The 21,148-nt window shown below is 27.4% G+C and overlaps 2 protein-coding genes and 1 long non-coding RNA gene across 7 annotated transcripts in view; 2 read left to right on the top strand and 1 right to left on the bottom strand.

The window, feature by feature from the left end:
- Positions 1 to 21,148, bottom strand: part of LOC410140 (gamma-aminobutyric acid type B receptor subunit 2) — a 218,919-nt gene that overhangs the window by 90,588 nt on the left and 107,183 nt on the right. The gene's annotated exons all lie outside the window — the stretch shown is intronic.
- On the top strand, positions 4,553 to 7,337 carry LOC100577476. The gene is made up of 5 exons (XR_001703721.2): positions 4,553 to 5,477; positions 5,571 to 5,762; positions 6,167 to 6,851; positions 6,947 to 6,996; positions 7,076 to 7,337. It is a non-coding gene; the product is annotated as an uncharacterized LOC100577476 (long non-coding RNA).
- LOC100577507 lies at positions 14,449 to 19,545 on the top strand. 3 transcript variants are annotated; one of them, XR_408880.3, is made up of 3 exons: positions 14,449 to 14,787; positions 17,050 to 17,474; positions 18,873 to 19,278. XR_408880.3 is itself a non-coding variant. In XM_003249708.4 (2 exons), the coding sequence occupies exons 1-2, from the start codon at positions 14,547 to 14,549 to the stop codon at positions 18,878 to 18,880; spliced, it is 249 nt and encodes an 82-aa protein (XP_003249756.3). In that variant the 5' UTR covers positions 14,460 to 14,546; the 3' UTR covers positions 18,881 to 19,275. The 3 variants fall into 3 exon arrangements, 1 of the variants encoding a protein (XP_003249756.3); XR_001703714.2 differs by lacking the exon at positions 17,050 to 17,474 and adding an exon at positions 19,359 to 19,545 and having other exon boundaries at positions 14,460 to 14,787; positions 18,873 to 19,039; XM_003249708.4 differs by lacking the exon at positions 17,050 to 17,474 and having other exon boundaries at positions 14,460 to 14,787; positions 18,873 to 19,275.

Genomic DNA, 21,148 nt, shown 5'->3' with positions numbered 1-21,148 from the left:
GATTTAGAGATTTATCTTGGAGATTTATCAATTGCATTAAATTGTGGGATATTGTATATATTAATTGAATAAATTGAATAAAGATTTGTTTAGAATCAGAAATTGGATATATATAGAATGTCGAGAAAATATGGGAATATTCCTTAACAAGAAATTTTTGAAGTAATTCTCTTTCACAAAAACTTTCGTTAGGATTTTGTTAAGGAGTTATTAACAAAAAACACTGACCAATCAACGTATAGCCTAATCGAGCTGCAACATAGTGTTGGTTATGTGCCGTCGATCGAACACGAACAAATCCAAATAATATAAATATGTCAAAGAAAGTTGAATATAGTTTATCTATTGTTATATAATTATTTATAATTCGATATAATTTTTTATCGATAAAAAAATTTGTTATATTCAACAGTTTTTTTTATATTATATATAAAATGCTTGAATTTGTTCGTGCTCGGTACTACACGTAGCTAACACTATCACATCGTAACTCGAAGCTACGCGCACCATTACGAGTAATATTTTTTGTTAATAATTAATTAACAAAATCGTAACGAAACTTTTTGAAAAAGAAAATATTGTTTCAGAAATCATTTCAGGAATTTTCAGTCAATATTTCTATTTTTTGGACATCCTGTATATTTGTCCATATAAAGTATATCGACATACGTCAAATTTCTTTATTTCTGAATATTTTTGTTAAAAACAAAGCATACATCTTTTTCAGAATGCTTTGTTTCAATTATTATTTTTTAAAACAATGCATATTGTTTTGAACAATATAAAACATAAATTTGTAAAAACTCATCAATCATTACAATTTTTTTTATAATTCTTAGGTTAATAAGATATTTTCCTAATATTTTCAAAATTTTAATGCAATTCGAATATCAATGTTGTTTAAAACGTCAGACAAGAGTCGTTTATCAAAAAATATTTACCCTTCTCTCAATTTAATAACAATCTTTGAAGTTGTTCACTTTCATTCTACAACAGTCATTATAATAATAACGGTGAAAAATTCGTTTCACTGGAATAGTGCACTTTCATTAATGAACCACAACGTTCAAAGAGTCAATTCAGCCATTTCCAAATGCGTTACCAAAGGCCGGGCTATGTTCGGTGTGCTTTCAACGTAACAACTCCCGATAACTTTTCCTAAACACTAAATAGGTTAGACAGGTTGACCTGGCTACGCCAATTCTAACGTGTACGGGTCGCGTTCTCTGATTCAATTATAACATAACCTTTAAACGGCGTCATGGCGTCGTGGCATTGTAGCATCGCGGGCATCGTGGCGTCGTAATATCGCGTCGAGTCGATGTCGATGTCGATGCCGAGCTATATACGCGACATCGTCTCGCGTCTGTTATATGAGCTATGACCTTGTTTTTCACTTGACGAGTAAATTGGGCTGCGTTTTTCGAAACTGAAACAATCTCATTAGAGATGGCGTGAATGTTGCATCGCGGCGAAGTCACGTTCTCTCGTTATAGTCCGCTCTATCTCGCGAACTTTGCCAATGACTTTCGATTTGCTACGTTCAATCGGTTATTGCTACTGGAAATTTTCTCTCTCCCTCTCTCTCTCTCTGTCTCTGTCTCTCTTTTTCTCGTATCTGTATCCAACCCACGCATAACCGTTTAGGATACTCTTGAATTGATGTTGCGGATAACTTTCATGCATTTCAATCGAATCCTCTCTTCACGCGGCACGTTTGACCAGTCTATCGAATTAGAATAGATGAAATGTTCGAGATGATTACGTTGAGGTTAACCCAAATTTATATATATTATGCGACAACTTTGGAATATGAAAGACAGAGAAAAGAAGAGAAAGGGAGAGAAAGCATCTTTCGCCTGTACAGTAAACTCATCGTATAATGTGCTCATATCTTATTCATTGTAATATAGGTCAAGTGTGAGAATGCATCTGTGAGAAAGGATAGTTAGGTTATTGCTTGCGAGAATTGTGTTTTGGGCGCGAATCCCTCTGGTGGCGAATGTAGGAAAGATTATGGATAGAAACTTTGGTATTAAGTAGATACTATAACAGTTATAACTGTGTCATTAAAACTATATATCCCGTATATATCACGTGCTGGCAAATATCAGACTCGATATAATCGAGTTATTAATATTCAGAATCTGCGTATTATCTTTTCAAAAAAATTTCGTAGATGTTTTTTGAAATATATTGAGAACAGAAAATATATATTTTATTATATATTTAAAATATATATTATATTATATTTTAAATATATTATAAATATATTATAATATATTATAAATATATTTTATTATATATTTAAAAAAATTATATTTATTTAATATTTATTTGAAATATTATTATTATAATATTATTTTATATTTATTTGAAATATTAATACACATATGTAATTTTAAATATGATGTATATTATTATATATTATATATTCATATTGTATAGATTGTCTCAATTAATTTTCAATGTATATCTAATAATATTTTATATGCTATATGCATTCACAATTATTTTGAAGAATAATTACATTAATTACACGATTAAACAATAGAAGGATGAGATATCGGAACTTTTTCCATTTTCCTCGATTTTCTGTCTACTTTAATCGAAACATTATGGTGCATCTTGTCTCCATGTTAAAAGTAAGAAATTGTTAAAAGGTTTTCACTGTGGAAATGAAACTTGAGAAAAATAATTCAACTTCTGAGAACACTTTTAAATTGTACTTTCGCTACGGTTTCTGCTAGATTGCAGGATGATTCCTTGAAAACGTACCATTTCTACAACTCGATTGTAATTGCGAACGTGTATCACGTGAAAACTTTGATAACTTGGATGTATAAAATTTTAACAATCTCGATAATTCTGAGACGATCAATTGTTATTGTTGGTAATAAAATTATGTTGTGTATAACTTTATCGTACAAGGAAAACTAAGATAAAACTGAAATCCTAAATATTTTCCATGCTAACAAAAAATAAATAAATAAAAAAAAAAACAAAAAGAACTCTGAATAGCACTACAAGTTTGAAGTGGAGACTAAGAATGGAAGCACGATCGTAAAATGAAAGGCTTTTTATTCGAAAAATTATTTAGCTACGAATGAAAAACAATCTCTTGAAAATGATGAAATAGCTTTTGTTTCATTTCAAATCAGGTAAAATTGAGAATTATATTAAAATCTATAATCATCGTTTATTATTCCAATGATTATTAAGCTTAGTGAATATATTTTTATAATTGATTATAATAAAAAGTATTTTGATGTTTAATTTTAAAAAATTTCTGACAAAATGAAAATATCAAAGAAAAACATAATGAAAATATATAAATACTTTACAATTTTTTATATTTAAATAATTAAATTATTTATGTATAATATATCCAAAGATATTACAACTTTGTCATATTATTGTATTATATATTTGCCAATCAACTTAATATTTGATTATTGAAATGCTAAAAAAAACAATATATATTTTCTATAAGATAGTTTCTAATAGTTCACCTGTAAAAATAATTATAAATATTACATAAATAAAAAAAAACAAAGAAAAGCAAAAAGACAAAAGCAAGAAAAGAAATCAATAATTTTTTTTTATTATTTTTATACGTTTTAAAGGAAAGAATTTTTCAATATGATTTATTTAAATATATAAGATAAGAATTATTTCTATTATTATATTATTTTTTATATATTTTTATTATTTTTCTTTTATATAATATTGTAGAAAAAAATCATCAACATGTAAATTTTTAAAACAATGGTTAATATATTAAATATCATTTATAAGATGCAACATTATTAAATTTTTTAAATTGATTAAAATAAAGATATTATCAATTAAAAAATTTTAAATGTAATAATTAATAATATAATTAATCAATAGTGTGAAATTTTACAAAATTATATATTACAATTTAATATGAAAAAATATTAAAACATTTCAAATAGAAATGAAATTTTATAAACTTTATATCATTGCTTTTTTGTGTAATTTTTTGCGTTTCAAAATTGATAATATTTTTTTTGTAATATACTTCAACTTTTTTTTCTAGAGAGAAAAATATATATTAAAATAAATGAAATGTAATTTGTTATATATATTTTTAAAGATTTGTAATCGATAGACGCGAATATTTTTACCCAATAATTTAATAAAATAAGTATCATAAAAATAATGAAATGCTTAAAAATAATCATAGAACAATAATATGAAATTATTAAAACATAATTTTATTTAACTTTACTTTTATTTAACTTTACTTTACTTTTATTTAACTTTTACGTTACTTAATATTTTATTATTATAAATTTTTATCGTAGATTCATAAATCAGATATATAGAATTTTTGTGAAATTTAATATATAATATGTCTTTCATGAATATTAATTATTAATTTTCGTGAAATTTTGTTATACTCAATGAAGGTAATTATGCATATTAAAAAAGAATGATCGAATACAATTATTCATTTTTCTACTTTTCCATATTGCAAAATTAACGTAATTAAAATATTTCAATAATAGTAACGAACGTGTTAAATTTATAATTGAACGTATAAAATATTGAAAAGTTCGCAGAGAACAAGTGGTCTTGATATTTTTAAGCGGCTTCATACGTACCCTCTTTGCCTTTAAATAGTCGATTAAAATGATGTGCTTCCTCGAAACGAATATGGCTTGCAAAAAAAAGGGCAACGAGAGAAGAAGGATAACACATGCGAGGTAAATGCTTAGGGGATACGCGGGACGTAATCGATACGCAATTACATTATCGTGTAAGCGGCATGAAGCGGTTGCTCTCAAGATATAAGGCGATTAAACTCTGAATTAATGGAGGACACGCGTAACGAAGCTTCGCCTTGAAATTAGATCGTTCGAAGAAGCACGAAATCCGCTCAGAGCACCAGGCATCAAGAAGGACGACACGCTAGTAAAGGATGAACACGATCGAGGAGTGGGGAGGATCGTCGAATGGGAGTCTGGCCACGAATTGCTCGGCCAAGAATTCGCGAAACATTTTTGGAACATCATTTTGTATCCGATTATGGAACGACGACAGAACGAGAACGGTCGAGACTGGCCGACCAACTAGCTGGCAGCTGGCAGGACCTCTATAGAAAAGCAATAACTCGTGCCCGTAGGAAATGAACGATAGGCAATCGACTATTGGATATCGAACCGAGAATTCGATACGTAACTACGCTGCTTGTCTCCTAGTAGGTCGCTAGCTATGGGTCGGCCACTTGTCCGCTTCTGCTCCTGCCTCTGCCGGTAGTAACTTGCTAGATGTAGGTTGATTGCCTGCCCGATAGGGGCGCACTCTTCTTTTTTTCTTCTTTTCCATGTTTCATGGCCGAAGCAAACTTGATTTTCGCACAGGCACATGTATCAATGGCCAAAAATTTTCGTCTACGTGTTCTAATTCACCGAGTGTAACCAAAAATTAAAATTTTGTGATAAAATTTCGTAAGTGAAATTTCGTAATAATAATCTTTCTTTCGAGAGAAAACTCTACTAAATTGTAAATAATGTATATGTGTAAAATTGCTATCTGCTTAGTATCTATAGCTCCAAGTTTTAATCAATATCAAAATTAGCGGAAAATTCGATGAAGATGTAAAGTGATAAAGTGATTCTAAAATTTTGATTGCTAGTATACACAGTATGCCTTCGAAATCATGGTTGGATGATGTTATGTGCAAAAATAAATCGAGAAATAAGAATAATACTTTTTTAAGATTTCGTTTTGAGGTAAATGAAGTTTAAAAAATATTTAATTGAAAGAGAAATCGACTAATATTTATTAGATACGAATGAATTATCGATTGAAGATAATTTTACACATGAAAATAAGCAAAAAATATAGAATAATTTTTTTTTTATAAACAAAATTTTATTTATATTTAAAATAAACTTTTATCAATAATTCATTCTTATCCAATCGAGAATTAGCTAATTTCACTTATATTTGAAAAATTTTCAAATTTAATTCACTTGAAAATGAGATTGCTTTAAATAAAAAAATATATATATATATTTTCGACTTCTCTGTATAAATTCTCGTTTTATTCTCGATCAAATCTCTTCCAATTGTGAACCAATTTGTATCTCTTAATTCATCCTCATCTCAAATTTCAATCTATCTCAATTTACAGGCATAAACCGAGAGTTATAGCGAGATCGTAAAATTAGTCCAGCGAAAAAGCCGAATATGTTCGTATTGAAGAATTCCAGGGACATAAAAAAATTTCATCACGACGTCAATCGTATCATCGGATTGACACGATAATTTACGATCAATCCATACCTCCCAATGCAGAAAGATATAAACTCGAAAGAATACTACTCACATCTATGTTATTGCCTTCATTTCTCCTCTTTTCTCCAGATTCTCTTATCCACGATTCTTTCGTCAGATTTATTCGATATATTTTCCCGAAACATATTTTCCAAATTTCCGACTCGTTCGTAAGAAGTATCAATTTCCGAATGAGTTTTGTCAGATTTTTTCTTTTTTTTTTTTAGCTTATGGACATTATTAACGAGAAATTTCCGCTTTGACAAGCGTGGCCGGGCAACATAGCCTAGAGGAGATTTGCTCTTTGAAGAAAGATGCCAGAAAACTGAATACACTCGTTTTAGACACACAGGCAACAGTGAGGAATAGAAGTAAAATGAGCAAGTTGAATTGAAGCATACGGCCAGATTCCAGCTGGGGGCGGTGGCTCGTAAACAGTCGGTTGAAAGACGGACCCATCTCTTAAACCTTTACCTGAGACGACGTCTGGAATTGATGTGTGTCATCTTTGATAGCGTCGGCGTGGCTACATCGATGAAACGGTTTACTCGAAATTTCATTTCATTTACGTTTAAGCCTTCTTTTGACTCGTCTTCAAAGGAATTTTCATTTTTTTTTTCTTTCTATTTTTTTTTAGTAATTAAAGAGCCAACAAAGGGAAGAAAATACAGTGTACACAGAATAATGGTACGTTGAAAATAAATGTAAGAAGAAATTTTTATATGATAGTTGCTCTTTTGACAACAACTAATTATTTATTTTAAAGGTGTAGAAAATTATATTTGCAGCGACCAGTTAGAAATTTTCAACGTTACGTTACGTCAATGGTTGTGAATATATTATAACTTGCACAACACAAAGGATCCAGTGGATACTTGTTTACTTGTGTAAAGGGTCTTGTCATCTTTTCATATTTTTGCAACAATAATATTGATGCTTGAACCTGGTTTCAGAAATTTTAATTTTCACGTTATTGTTGTATTAATTTATATATTTATTACACGTGAAAGCAATCGATAGATTATTAATATGGATAAATAGATTTATTATCAATTATAATATTTGAAGGTAAATTTTCTAAAATTTTCTAACGAAATTAATCAAATATTTATCCAACATAGTGAATTTTAATAAAATTTATGCTAATATTTTATGTATATATAAATACGTAATATTAATATTTTAGATATATTTATACATCTTCTATATAAAAAAATTAAAAAAAAAAAAAAAATGATAATAATTTTCGAAAATTTTATCATTATTGCAAACAAAATCTAACTTAAATTAAACATACTTTGATGTTGATCTAAATTTTCCTCTTGGGTGCTTCACGAAGCAATTAATATATCACGGAACACTCGAGGGATAGAATGAATAAAACTAGAATATTCCTCAGGTATTGTAAAGCGAGTTTAATCCAAACTTAATCTAAACTTGATCCAAATCTAATTCAAAATTAAATCAAATTTTTTAAAAAAATATATACTTTATATATATATATGTAATCATAAAATTAAATCAAGAAAATGTAATTTAAATATATATATATATATGTGTGTGTGTATATTTACAATATGTGTGAAAATAATTTTATATATATATATTCGCCAAATAATATTACATGTGTATGGAAAAATTATTCAACATATTATCTCTAACAATATAATTATATTTCAATATCACTGAAATATAAAATACCTCTTATTTCTTTTATCCTAATTATTTTTCATTATCAATATGTGTATTTATATATATATTTATAAAAGAGGAAAAGTACGTATAAATCTGAACGATATTGGAAAAAAAAAAATGTTTATTAGCCTCTGGAGTGGTAAATCATTATAATTTAAAAAGAGAAAGCAAATCGTATTTTCTATAAAAGTCCAGAGATTTCAGATTAAATGTAATTAATTGTAAAATCGATTTACAAATACACAATGCAACAAGAAAGTAAGTAGACTAATAAAAATACCAATTTATCGGTATATTAATCACTCTCTTCACTTTTTTGATTTAATATTAGCAAACATTTTTTTATTGTCACAAAATTGAGATTGAAAGATAAACGATTTCGATTCTTATTTGATATTCAACAAAATGATGCAAGGCAATTAAACATAAATAAAATAGGTTCAAATATTAAATATCTCATATAAAATGTTATATTAAATTTCGAAGAATTTATTTTGAAAAGTAAATTAAAAAAATCTTGTATATTGATATTTTGTATTTTTATTGATCTTATTCCTTTCTTTCAATATGTAATCTGTAATATTGAATATTCATTCGACATATTAATTTATCTATATTGAATTTTTTCATTTTATTATTTATATTTTAAGTAACTATATTATAGAAGACTATTAAAACTTGCAATATATCATTTGTATTAATATAAATTTTTAATATATTGATAATAAGAAATAAGTGACAAAAAGAATATTTAAATCCCTTATATCTCTATCTCATTTTTATTTAAAAAAATTATAATCATATAAACTAGAATATGCCACTTAAAATCAGTTTATAATTAAACATAATGAAACATAACCGTAAGAAGATAATATCTGTAATAAACTTTGAAATATAAAGTTATTAGATCTATAAAATATTTATGTCTCTAATAACTAGTCCTTTCACTGTTTGTTTGTAGTCCACATGAGTACTTTGGAAACTCGCATGTGCATTACAGACTTAATTGCTCATAATGTTGCTCTTGATGTTTGTAGTGCGAGGATAAACGAGGCAAGAATAGTACAAAGAAAAGGACAGTGCAGAGGGCAATAATATCAAGGAAACAGATATATTCTCAATAATAAGAGCAAATAATAAATAGATAGTAATACACAAGGATTTCCTTTGAATGACGATAATGGAATAATGGAATATCTCATAAGGGAGAAATTATCAAAAGAAAAGATTTTAATAAAAATTGTTTGATTTTAAAAAAAAATATTCGATAGAAATTAAATTTTTTTTTTTTAGGTTTTTAATAAAATTATATAATTTTCAATGCAATCGATTTATTTGAGCATTCTGTATATTTACTTATGTAGGAAAAGTATCAATTTAAGAAATATTTTGATTTGAAGTTTGTAAAGCTTACATAGGAAGACAAGGAGAGTATGAATATATAGTATGATATCGGATATTTCTTCAAGTTATAATTTAAAATTTTTCGAACATAAATAACTTAATAACTTTTTGATAAATAATTACTGCATTAAAAATTATATGATTCCACTTAAAAAAATAAAACAAAATTATTAATATTACATAATGTAGTACTTTTATATAATTTTTATAAAAACATGTTTTTCATAACATTCTTTTTTTATTTTATAAAAATTCATAAACTTTAAGCTACACAATCTCCTAAACCTATAGTTTTTTTCATTTAGATTTACAAAATGCTTAAATAAATCAATTACTACATTCAAAATTGTATAGCTCTATGTTAAAAACAAAAAATGAAGTTAAAATCTTCCTGATTACTTAACCTGCAAAAAAATAATTTGCATTATATAATAATGATTTGAATTTGTCAATAAAATATTTATTAAAATATTCTTCTGATAACTTTAATCCCTTATGAAAGATATTTCATTTAAAGGAAACTTCCTATCTATATAATACATATACATGTACGTATCCATCGTCAACTTTAAATGTCCCAGTTGAGAAATACAAGTAAATGCGTTAGAAACGGCAACACTGCACAACTTCACACGACAGTTGTACTTCCGTTTAAAAGTATTTCAACGAATCATGTTGAATTCCAGCAAAGAACAAAATGATCGCCAAGACAACCAATAATCCTTTAATCCTTGAACTGAAACCTATCTAGAGAGTTTGCTATTCTTCTTGAAGACTCTCCGAGGGTATTTTTCGCAAGTGGGCCATTGCGTTAATGGAAGGTGAAACAATAGCGTGCGCATTTCGATATACTGTGGATGTACTTAAAAATACATCGTATGTACAACTAAAATCTTTATTGAACAATTTTTGTAATAAAATGTTATGTATATTCTATGGAATTTTTAGAGAGAATTAAAGATGAATTTTGCCATTGATTATACAAATATGAATAAATACAAATTAATAATTAATAAAATATTTATAGAATTGTATTTCGTTAATTATAATTTAAACATAAAAAAATTTATTTAAAATATCAGATATTATTTAAAAAAAATTTAAGTGTATTACATGAATAACAAAAATTTTATTTTGGAACAAGAAATAAACAATTATAAAAATTAAAAAAAATTCAACGATTTTAGCTATTTTTCTATTAATTAAAAATAATTTAAAAATAAAAATTTGCGATAAAAGTTGTCAAATGATTTGAACGAGAATATATTTATACATCTGTTATTATATCTATTATAAGCCAAATATGATAAAAAATATTATGTAAGTAAGAAAAATTACCAATTTTTAGATGAATTTTCTTGTAACACAGTATATAAATGATCATAATGACTACTCATCAGTAACTTTCTACAACAGCACTCCTTCAATTTCACTCTTTATAAATTTCCATACATGTCAGAATTTTTTTCTGTATAACAATATTAATAAATCATGTAACAAGCAGAACGAGAAATGGATTAGAATGTTCCAAAGAGCTAAAGAAATTAATACTTAAAATATTAAATTAGTATACTGGGATTATTAAATGTCAAAAGGTCGGGAGGGGTGTATCGTTGGTTGCCAAATCGGATAACTTGTTAAAAAATTAGCAGGATGGTTGCGAATCGCTTTATCTTGGCTAAGAAGGGGGGACGCTCAATTGCTCCTTTTCAAAAGAGATCTCTTTCTTCCACAAACACGTGGCTAGTTTCCTCTATCTTGGCTCCCGGCATTGTTCGCGTCGCGCCGCCCTCTTTCACCGGGATTCTCCCTTTTCATTCGCGAAAGAAAGTTGCCAGTCGGCGGAGAATCGCGTTGCGCGTCCATGAAATGTCGTTGTCCAATGAAAGGGCTCGAGCAGATGGAATTTCGTTATTTCGCCCGTTTGCCGGTCTGATCGTTTGTTCAACGAATCCCGGTCGAAGTAATTAGAAAGAGGGCGCATTCATTCTCCCCCCCCCACCCCACCCCGTCCCCTTCCCCCTCTTTTTTTTCACGTGGCGCGGTTCCCTGCAACTTGAAATTTCAATAACCTCACTTTCAATTAGTAAGTTGGACCATTCATTTCAGCCTCATTGACCTGTCTCTGAATCTGATTCGTTTCTTTTACACACTGTGTGAATTTAATTGACTGTGTGTCGTTAATGAAGATTGTCGCGATACGAGAAATCATTGGTTCTTTATTGAGGGAAAAAAATGTTAAAATTTGCGCAAAAAATATGCGGATCGATGTTAACAATATATCATGTGTGTTCCAGCCAAATATATTTTATAAAATGATAATTGTTTAAATATGATTTCAGTATGTAAAGTAGAAAATATTTTTATTTCTGTACAATTGTATTTCAAAATGTTCACCATTCTTATCGATATAAATTTGGCAGTGAATGTAGAAGATTGAATTCAAAACTCTTTGATGTTTGCTTTGATCTTGTTTTATTAGCAAATAAAAATATTGGTCCATTTTGGAAAATGGAATTGTAGAATTACATTAGAAAAGTATTATCACATCTTCTGACGATTTTAAAATATTGATTTGATCATATATTGTAAATAATAATACACATTGTTTATTGCTATTTATTTCACGTTTCGTATAATTTTTTGACAATGTTTTCAGTGATATATTATGGTATAGTTATAAAAATATCATATAATGTTTATATGACATTAATAATAGAATTATTAAAGTTTGGCCAGAATAACTGGGACATAAATACAAGTTTAAAAAGTTTGAAATCTTTTATTTCATCATAAATTGTTTCAAAGTATAAAAAAATTTAAATCTTCTTTTTATAAATATAAATTACTGGAAATATTTTTTCAACTTGCGAATGTATTTTTACAAGCCAATTTCAAAATCATTTTCAACATTTTTTCCAATTTTCTGATTACTTTCTCAATGTTTTAAAAATAAGGAAAAGAAGAAACCAGCTGGTTATTAATATGACGAATATTAATGATGCGATAATTAATCTTGAATCTCTATGATAAAAATTCTTAAAAATAAATCTCAAATAAATGATTATCTATATTATCATTAAATTTAATAAAGTTATAATTGATGAAATTCTTGATATATGAAAAAAAAAAATCAACAAGAAAATGAATTATATAAAATTTAATAGATTGGATAAAATAAATTTTTTAATAATAATGATATTAATGATGGAAATAATGATCAAAATTTAATATTATTTATTCATAGAAATGCTATATCTAGAAATCTTAATATTAAAGAAATTAATCAACTTCCAAATCATAGTTACAATAGTATTAAATTTGATCATTGTTAATTTATGATACTACATTATCACAAAAATAATAAAAAAGACATCATCTGACAACATATAAATACTTGTTTCTATAAAAAAAGATCTTTCTCCAACAGTTTTATAGAAAGAACAAAAAAATTATGATTTTTGAATTGAATTATAACTTTGTCCAAAATCTATCTTTGTTGGTATTGTAGATATATGTATTTCTCTTTATATACCGTTAACTCTATCACGAATTCCATTATCTCTTGGCATAAGGGACTTTAAGGTAAAATGGGGATATTAAAGAACACATCCATTACTCTGCCAACACCTCAATAATTGAGGTCGTGTAGCTTCAATTTCAGGAATTATGAACACCCCGCCCGATAGCCTTAACCCTAAATTCCCCTAAATATTACATCGGGAATTTGGTGAGAATCGTAAATGGTGGATTCCAGAGGCGAGATCTAAACTGTTAAGGGATTAAGCTGGATCATGCATAGCTGTAACAAGTAGTTCCACGTCGAAGTTGAGGTTCGAAACGGTGGCGTTTGTTTCTTGACAAATTCTCGTTGAGAAATTTCGCACGAGTGAAATCGGCGCTGGACTTGCTCGTAAATATTCATAACACGAAGCGATGCGTCACCGTAGGAACTCCCTTGATTCATGCACGATCTTGGATGTAAATCGTTGGCCGAGCTTGCAGGACACAGGAACGATTGACCCGTTCGCCCATTCCCAGCTTTTCAATCGTCTCGAGAAACTTCCATTCCCGACACGTCTTCGAACGAGTCGTTTGAGGAAATGAAATTTCTCGAACGGTAAGGGAATCCCTTACAGCTGTTGCGTGGGATAACCTTAATGTATTTCATCACGTTTTGGATACGTCGATAATGCGTTCGAGAAAATATCGTTTCAATTTCCACCAAAACTCGAAAGATTTTTTACTGTAAATGCGCTTAAAGAGGATGAGCTATATGATGCTACGTCAATTTGAAGCGATAAATATTTTTATACGTACGTTTGACTATAATATATTACTTGATAATGATATAATAATGTAGAGAATGAAAAACTTTGCTCTCTTTTAAATAAAGAAATATCTTTATGAAACTATTGCAATATATTTTTATTAAATGTTATATTAATTTTCACAATTTATATAATTTTGAAACTATTTCTTCACAACAGATTTTATGTTTTCATCACAACTGAAATGATTGTCTTTCTAGTTCCTTTAATTTTACTTAGTGAAAATCACTAGGTACTAAGTTTGAACTGTATGGTGGATTGCGATTTCGAGAAAAAGATATTAATTTTTTCATGAACGAATTATAAAAACTAGTAGTGGAAACTAGTAGAATAAATAATGATTATATGAAAAATGTAAATTCATTTTAAAAATAAAGAAGAAAAAAAGTTTTTTTTTTATTTTCTACTTTTTTTCTTTTTCATTAAAATATATTACGTATACTTACTTTTTTGAATTCGAAAAGAAATAAACAGAAACGAATTCCATTTAAAATTTACTATAAAATTAACAGAATTATTGTTATGATATATGGATAAAAATATAATCTAGTTTTAATTATCGAAGAAAAATATAAAATTAAAAATCTCTAAAATGAAAAATAGAATTAGAGAATACGAGATGTGTTTAAGAAATGTACAATCACAGATATGATCATAAAACATTTTGACAAAGAAAATCATGATATTTAGTATCGCATGAAAACATACCTTAACATAAGTATTCCGGTAGATGGTGTGGCAATCGTATCATGTTATTCTGTCCTCGGTAGCTTTTTCCCCCCACTATTACTCTCAAATGAGAATGTGATGTCATGTACTGAAAATTTAGAGCCTTGTCTGGCAAAGCTGTGTATTATATCTTCAACGCAAAACACAAACATAATCTCATCTCGATTGTCATTTGAAACGGGATTAAGTAACAGTGAAGACTTATGGGTGCAAATAAAGCTTCAAACTGAGACACAATTATCTGCAGACATGTGTCCAATAAACAATTTGCATAATCCGCAAATAACGAAAGACAAAATAGTCCGTGAACGATCCACAGGTAAGTATTTTGTCTTCCATTCGAATAGAAAACAAGAGATCAAACAATGTCTGCACAATTACAATTAAATGAGAGGAAAACGTGTAAATAAAATATTAGATTAATAAACGAATGTTAAGCTAGATAAATTAATAAATTAATATTATAAAAGTAGGAATTGTTGCAAAATTTCAAAGTGATTTTTTTAACAAAATTCTTAAATTTCAGAGCTAATTTCGAGATTTATTCGTTTAAAGAAGATTATTTTCACACTCATAAATTTTGACTAAAAATCTACATCTCAATTTTGTTTCTTTTCTTTCTTTTTTTCTATAAATTGAAAAATGAATATGCTTTATAAATCACGATCTCGCTCAAAGGTAAAGACATTGTTACATGCGAACACACGACATTGTTCGTAAACAGTTTGCATACATTGTCTGCAAACAGTTGGACAATGACGCCACATATTGTATGTGTAGACATTGTCTATTAGACAATGTTTCTCAATTAGACGAGTTTAACAATAAACAGATTTAGAAACGAGTTTTGCACTGGATCTCGTTGATGCAAAAGAAAATAACGAATATAAAATTAAATAACAAATGTATACACAACTTATAATTGATAAAATAATAAATAGAAACAAACTAATATTAATATTGTTTGAATATTATTTAACTAATGAAGTATAATATGATTGTCTTACTATTCCGTAATTCAAATAATTTGTCTCCTCGTCAATTCTTTCTATATTTTTTTAATTTTCACATACTTTTATCCAAAATCTATATTTCTTATGTATAAGATTTTATCGAAATACTAAAACAAAGATGTATATTTTTTTTTAGAATTTATAATAAATTGAGATTGATAAATTGATGAAAATTCATTTGTACTTGAAAAATTAACGCGATGATATATAAATATAGGTGAATTAGTCTTAACAGATCAATTTACTAATCAAAATTCTTAAGCTTTTAATTTTCTATATTATATATTTTTTATATCATTGGCAGCAATTTCTAATACATAGAAATTTAACAATTTAAGTGAAGAAAGAAGAATAATTAATTTAGAGATTAGTGTCTTATTAGTGTCAGTTAATTGCATATATTCCAATTATTGAATTGGAGGAAAATTTCATAAAAGCAGAATTATTCTGAAGTTGTCATAAGATGATGATATCAAAAAAATTGAATATCTAATAGCTGTTATATTATATTCAAATCAAATTCTCATAGCTCTGCTAACAGTAATTAAAAATATAGACATGATTCTCGCATTAGATGCACGTGTTGCATACGTATAAGTTGCTAATTAGAGAGATCATCGTTCAAATCGTTGAAATCTTGAAAGAGCGAATTAACTTGCGAATTGGATTAAAAGAATTAAGATAAAACTATTAAGATAGAATTTTATTTCAATGTTCACATTATCTCATGTAATATGCAAATTGAAATAGCAATACGAGTAGCACATTTTTCAAACATAAATAAAAAGTGTGATTATGTACGCATTCTCGAGTACAATTCTTCAATATGAATTTATTCGAAAATGAAGCTACGAAAAAATATGTTCTATCCCTATATTTTCCATTTAATTTTTTTATATTAATTTACCTATTTTTATCAACTTCCCAATATTTTATATAAAAAATTTAAAAACTTTATATAAAATTTTGAAATATATTTTGAATCTCTTTTCTATTTCAAATATGAAATATCTAATCCTGATTCAATCTTAAATAATTTACTTTTATCATATTATCATTTGATTACAATTATTCGTGTATCCATTATAAATATATTTACATTAATAATTCTAATGTTAGAAATATTATTACTCTTTCATTATTCATTCATCTCAAATATCAAATATTTAATTTTATTAAAATTTATATACATTAAGTATACATAAAGTGTACATAATTCTAATGTTAAATTTTTATTACTCTTTCATGAATTTAACCTCGAATTTGCAATCACACATGCATGCAATAAAATAATTTGTGTAAAAGTATAACTATTAAACAAGATCATTAATACTAATAAATGTAAGTAGCATTCATAAAATGAATCTCTTAAAATTACAATTTACCAATAAAAGAATTATTTTTCATTATATAAACAAATATTGAATTACACAATGCAGCGAATAAAAATTCATAGTAAATATGAATTTGACAAAAATTGATCAAAAAAATCCAACGAGAAGAAGATCGTTAAGACTGTTGCTACAAAATATAGCCAAGAATCTCAAGCTAACCTCACTTTCTTCAAGAGTTGAACACGCGAGATATCTCGTCCAAGACGTCACACGGGGGACATCGATCGCCAGATATCTCATCTACAGCATCGCACGAGGGAAATTGGGTCGCGAGATATCTCGCAAAGAGGTTAATCGATGTTTATCCTTCCTCTATGCGAGCTTTGAGCAAACGTAATCGGTTTCGAATTCGGAAGAATTTCGTTCGTACGATCAGATTCTACATAAAACAGTGGCAGAATACAAGAGGAAATTGAGATACGTATAATATTTAATTAATTACACTTAGAATTTCGCAAAGTATATAGACAAGCGTGTACATCATATTATTGGTTTAACGTTAAGGACATATACCTCTATGTTTACACGTAATCACCGAAACCGATCGATACATCCTAATACATTGCGTGGCTTAGGTAAATATACAACGAGAGTCAAAAGTGATTATATAATATATATATATATATGTGTGTGTGTATGTATGTGTGTATGTGTTTTGTAGGGAAATTTAATAGAAAAAAAAATTTAGAATAAAGATTATATCGTCGAAATCATGACTCTTAAGAATTCCAAATATCCAAACAACTCTCAAATGAATGAAAGAGATTCTCATTCAATAGTGCTCGTACAATATTCAATGTCAACAATGAGCAACTCTTCTCTTTCTCTCTTTGAAAAAGAAGAATTGTAATTCTACCCTCTTTCAATAATATCATACACTTCTTCCATTAATTCAATTGATAAAATGTTGGATCAACTTTCGATTTATTCGGAAAAAAAAAAAATATTGAAAAATCAACAAGATGCAAAATCAAAGGGAATTTCTTCACAATCACTAGTATTGAAAATTTCAAATAGCAATTTCAATTCAGATTTTATATATAGATTTAAACAATAATAAGAGGTAATTTCTTTCTGGATTTTCAAAATAACAGAGAGATAAAAATAGATTTATTTTTCTATCTTGCCTTACAGTGTTTCTCAACTTCACAGAGACGTTACTTAAAATAACTAAACTAATGATTCAATTTTCTACTCAAATTAAATTCTTTTATCTTTTCTTTCTCATTTCCAAGAGGAGGAAAATACTTTTAAAAAGCGATAAAAGAAGCGATAAAATTTTAAACTCAACCAATTATTATTATTCTCTGAAATATTTTTCGTTCCTACAATTCTACTCTCCTCGGGCTATTTATTCGTGTTATTTATAATTCAAGTTCGATCGTCTGGATGGTTCTCTTTTTATTTATTCGAAATATAGGATTTTTGGAAAAACTTTTCTGCCGATAAATCTAAAAAAAAAAAAAAAAGAAAGTACGATCATCGTCAAGACATTTATCCTGTAAAATCCACGCATAAAATATAAATTTGATCCATTAACTATCGTGTTTATCTCGAACTACGATCACTCCTTTAACTGGAACCGACAAATGACTTCGACATGCTTCGTAAACTGGTGCTCCCAACCATAGATAGATTATTCCAAAATAAAATATCTGTATACTGGAATATCTTCCCTGAAACTGAAATTGAAAATTATCTGCTCAATAAATTCTTGCAATGTGAGAGAAAAAAATCTAATTATCGATCTTTTCTTTTATTATATCCATTAGGATTAGAAAAACTAGAGGAACGATTTCGATAAAAATTATTTTAAATATTACAATTAACAGGAAAAAGTGAAAAAGAAATGACTCGAGAAAATCTTCGATTCAAAAAAATTTCTAGAAGAAACATAGAAGATAAAATAGATTCATTCATTTTTTTCTCTCGAAAGAGAAAATTGACCTCGAATTTTCGTCAAAATTAAGGTCTTGTTCTTTTTTTTTTTTTTTCAGGTCTATAAGGAAATCTACGGTAGAATCCCTTCTGCAGCAATCACACGTGGATTATCTCGTTAATAGCATTCGAACGAGGGGAATGGGAATTGAACAAAGATTTCGACTTTATCCCCCGTTTTCATTACCGCACTGGCCAAAAATACTAATAAAAGAGAAGCCCCTGGGTACGATAATATTACAACGGAGATGTTAAAAAAGAAGGAGAGTTAAAAAAAACTCCAGGGGAAAAGTCTTTTGTTATTCTACATTTTTAAAACATTTCCCCTTCTCTAAAAAAGCTAGCAGAAATTTCTGGAATTCGAGAGTTCCAAATAGATAATTTATTATAGATTATATATTTATAATCTGAAGCATATAATCTGTCATTGGAAAATTATTCGAAGAATATTTGCAAATGATAAAAAAATCCCTAAGAAAGTTTTTAATTTAGGCTTAATACATGTATTATTATACAGTATGTATATGTATGTTTTTTTTTTTTAGAAACGTAAATATCTCGAAAAGTTATAAACGTTGGAAACAAAATATCGTTGGAAAATATCGAGAGGCATATGTACGATATTTATTTGAGCCAATATTTATTTGAGTTTGCAATTTGAAATGAAGGTCACGTTTATATTTTTAAACAGAAAACCTATTTCTTGAAACGCATTTCTACATATATATCACACACACTATACATTATCGAAAGTATATATATAATGGAAAAAATAATACATTAGGAATTGTTATTTATCATTGAATGGATGACAAAGAGAAATAGAGGAGGCAAAGCAAAATGTATGGAAAGAAAAAAATATTATAATCATAATTCAATGATTGATGAAAGGAAATGATCAACAGTAAGAATCTTAGCTTAGTCAAAAAATAAGTAAGCAACATCTACTTTAATTATTATTAAAAAGTGAGGAAATACTGTATATATATATATATATATATATATGTGTACCTAACAGTATTCTAAAAGTTTTGAGTTGAAGATAATTGAGCTTGTAAACAAGCAAGAAAAGTAGTGGAAAGGAGATGGAAAACAGAAATTTTGAACTGTAATCAAAGTATTTGATACAAAGTTATATAAAGAAGAAATTTATCAGGGATCAGAAGTATTGGAAATTGCGAAAGATCATGTCTTTGTGCAACAAATATAAGATGGATCAAAGTCGACAGGTAATTACGATGCAATATGAAAAAAAAAAAAAAAAATGAGACAGATAACCTCTAAAGATAAAATTAAAAGATAAATAGGAGGAGCATGTTTCTGATCGACACGACAACGAGCAATCGATTGAACAAAATGGATTGTTTATTCTGCAAAAAAAAAATGGAAAAAAATATCTTTTTTACTTTCAAAATATGATATAAGAAAAAAATATTTGAAAGAATATATACATATACAGTAATTTTCAGCGACAAGTCATAAGTGTGTATCGAAGCAGAAAATGACGCAGGAAAATTTGTGTGGAGATGAAAATATAAAAAAATTTGATGGATTTCAAACAAAAAATATGAACTGTACATACGGCCTGGAATTGTATGACAAAAAACAAAAGAAAAAATTATATACATGTATCAAAATGTAGGAAGAAAATTTTAAACAATTTTTTTTGAAGCATTAAAAATTGATTTGACGATTGTTCAGATTTCAATATTTTTCATGATATGATCATATCGAAGTAATAAAGTAATTGAAAATCATTTGACAACGAAATAAAATCGGAATAATGAGACGATCAGCAAATAACTTTGATTTAATCTTTGTATTAAAACACTTTGATGTAATACTTTAAGATAAATACGACAGTATATATCACGCTATTTATATATCCAAAACATTTTTCAAATTAATCAATCAACGATGGATTATCATGTTGACATGTTTATCATCATCTTTCAATTCCAAATTTAGAATTTACTCAGTAAGAATTATTATTGAAATCAGAGATTGAATAATATAGGAAATTTTATGTATTAAGATAAATTTGATAGAAGATATATGATGCATGGAGAAATATCAAACATATAATAATAATATAATCAGTTGATTTTCATAAAATGCATTCCACAGTTCATCAAATAAATAGAATAAACAGAATGAGACATATTTGTTGCAATTTGATTCAATTCATCAAAAATATATATATACTTATCTATGGAGATTGATCTATAATATTAGATTCAATAATGGATTATTCGTATTTCTATTTATTCTTCGACGTCTTTCACGTCTCGTTTTATGACTGCAAATCAGATTGTCCGCAAGAATTAATTTCTGG

The sequence above is a fragment of the Apis mellifera genome, linkage group LG7, assembly GCF_003254395.2.
Source record: "Apis mellifera strain DH4 linkage group LG7, Amel_HAv3.1, whole genome shotgun sequence".
Classification (NCBI taxonomy): Eukaryota; Metazoa; Arthropoda; class Insecta; order Hymenoptera; family Apidae; genus Apis; species Apis mellifera.
This window is presented reverse-complemented; position numbering and strand designations above follow the sequence as displayed.

Bases quoted from the DNA above. Each gene is read 5' to 3' on its own strand.
- LOC100577507 (XM_003249708.4), top strand. From the start codon at position 14,547: ATGTCATGTACTGAAAATTTAGAGCCTTGTCTGGCAAAGCTGTGTATT.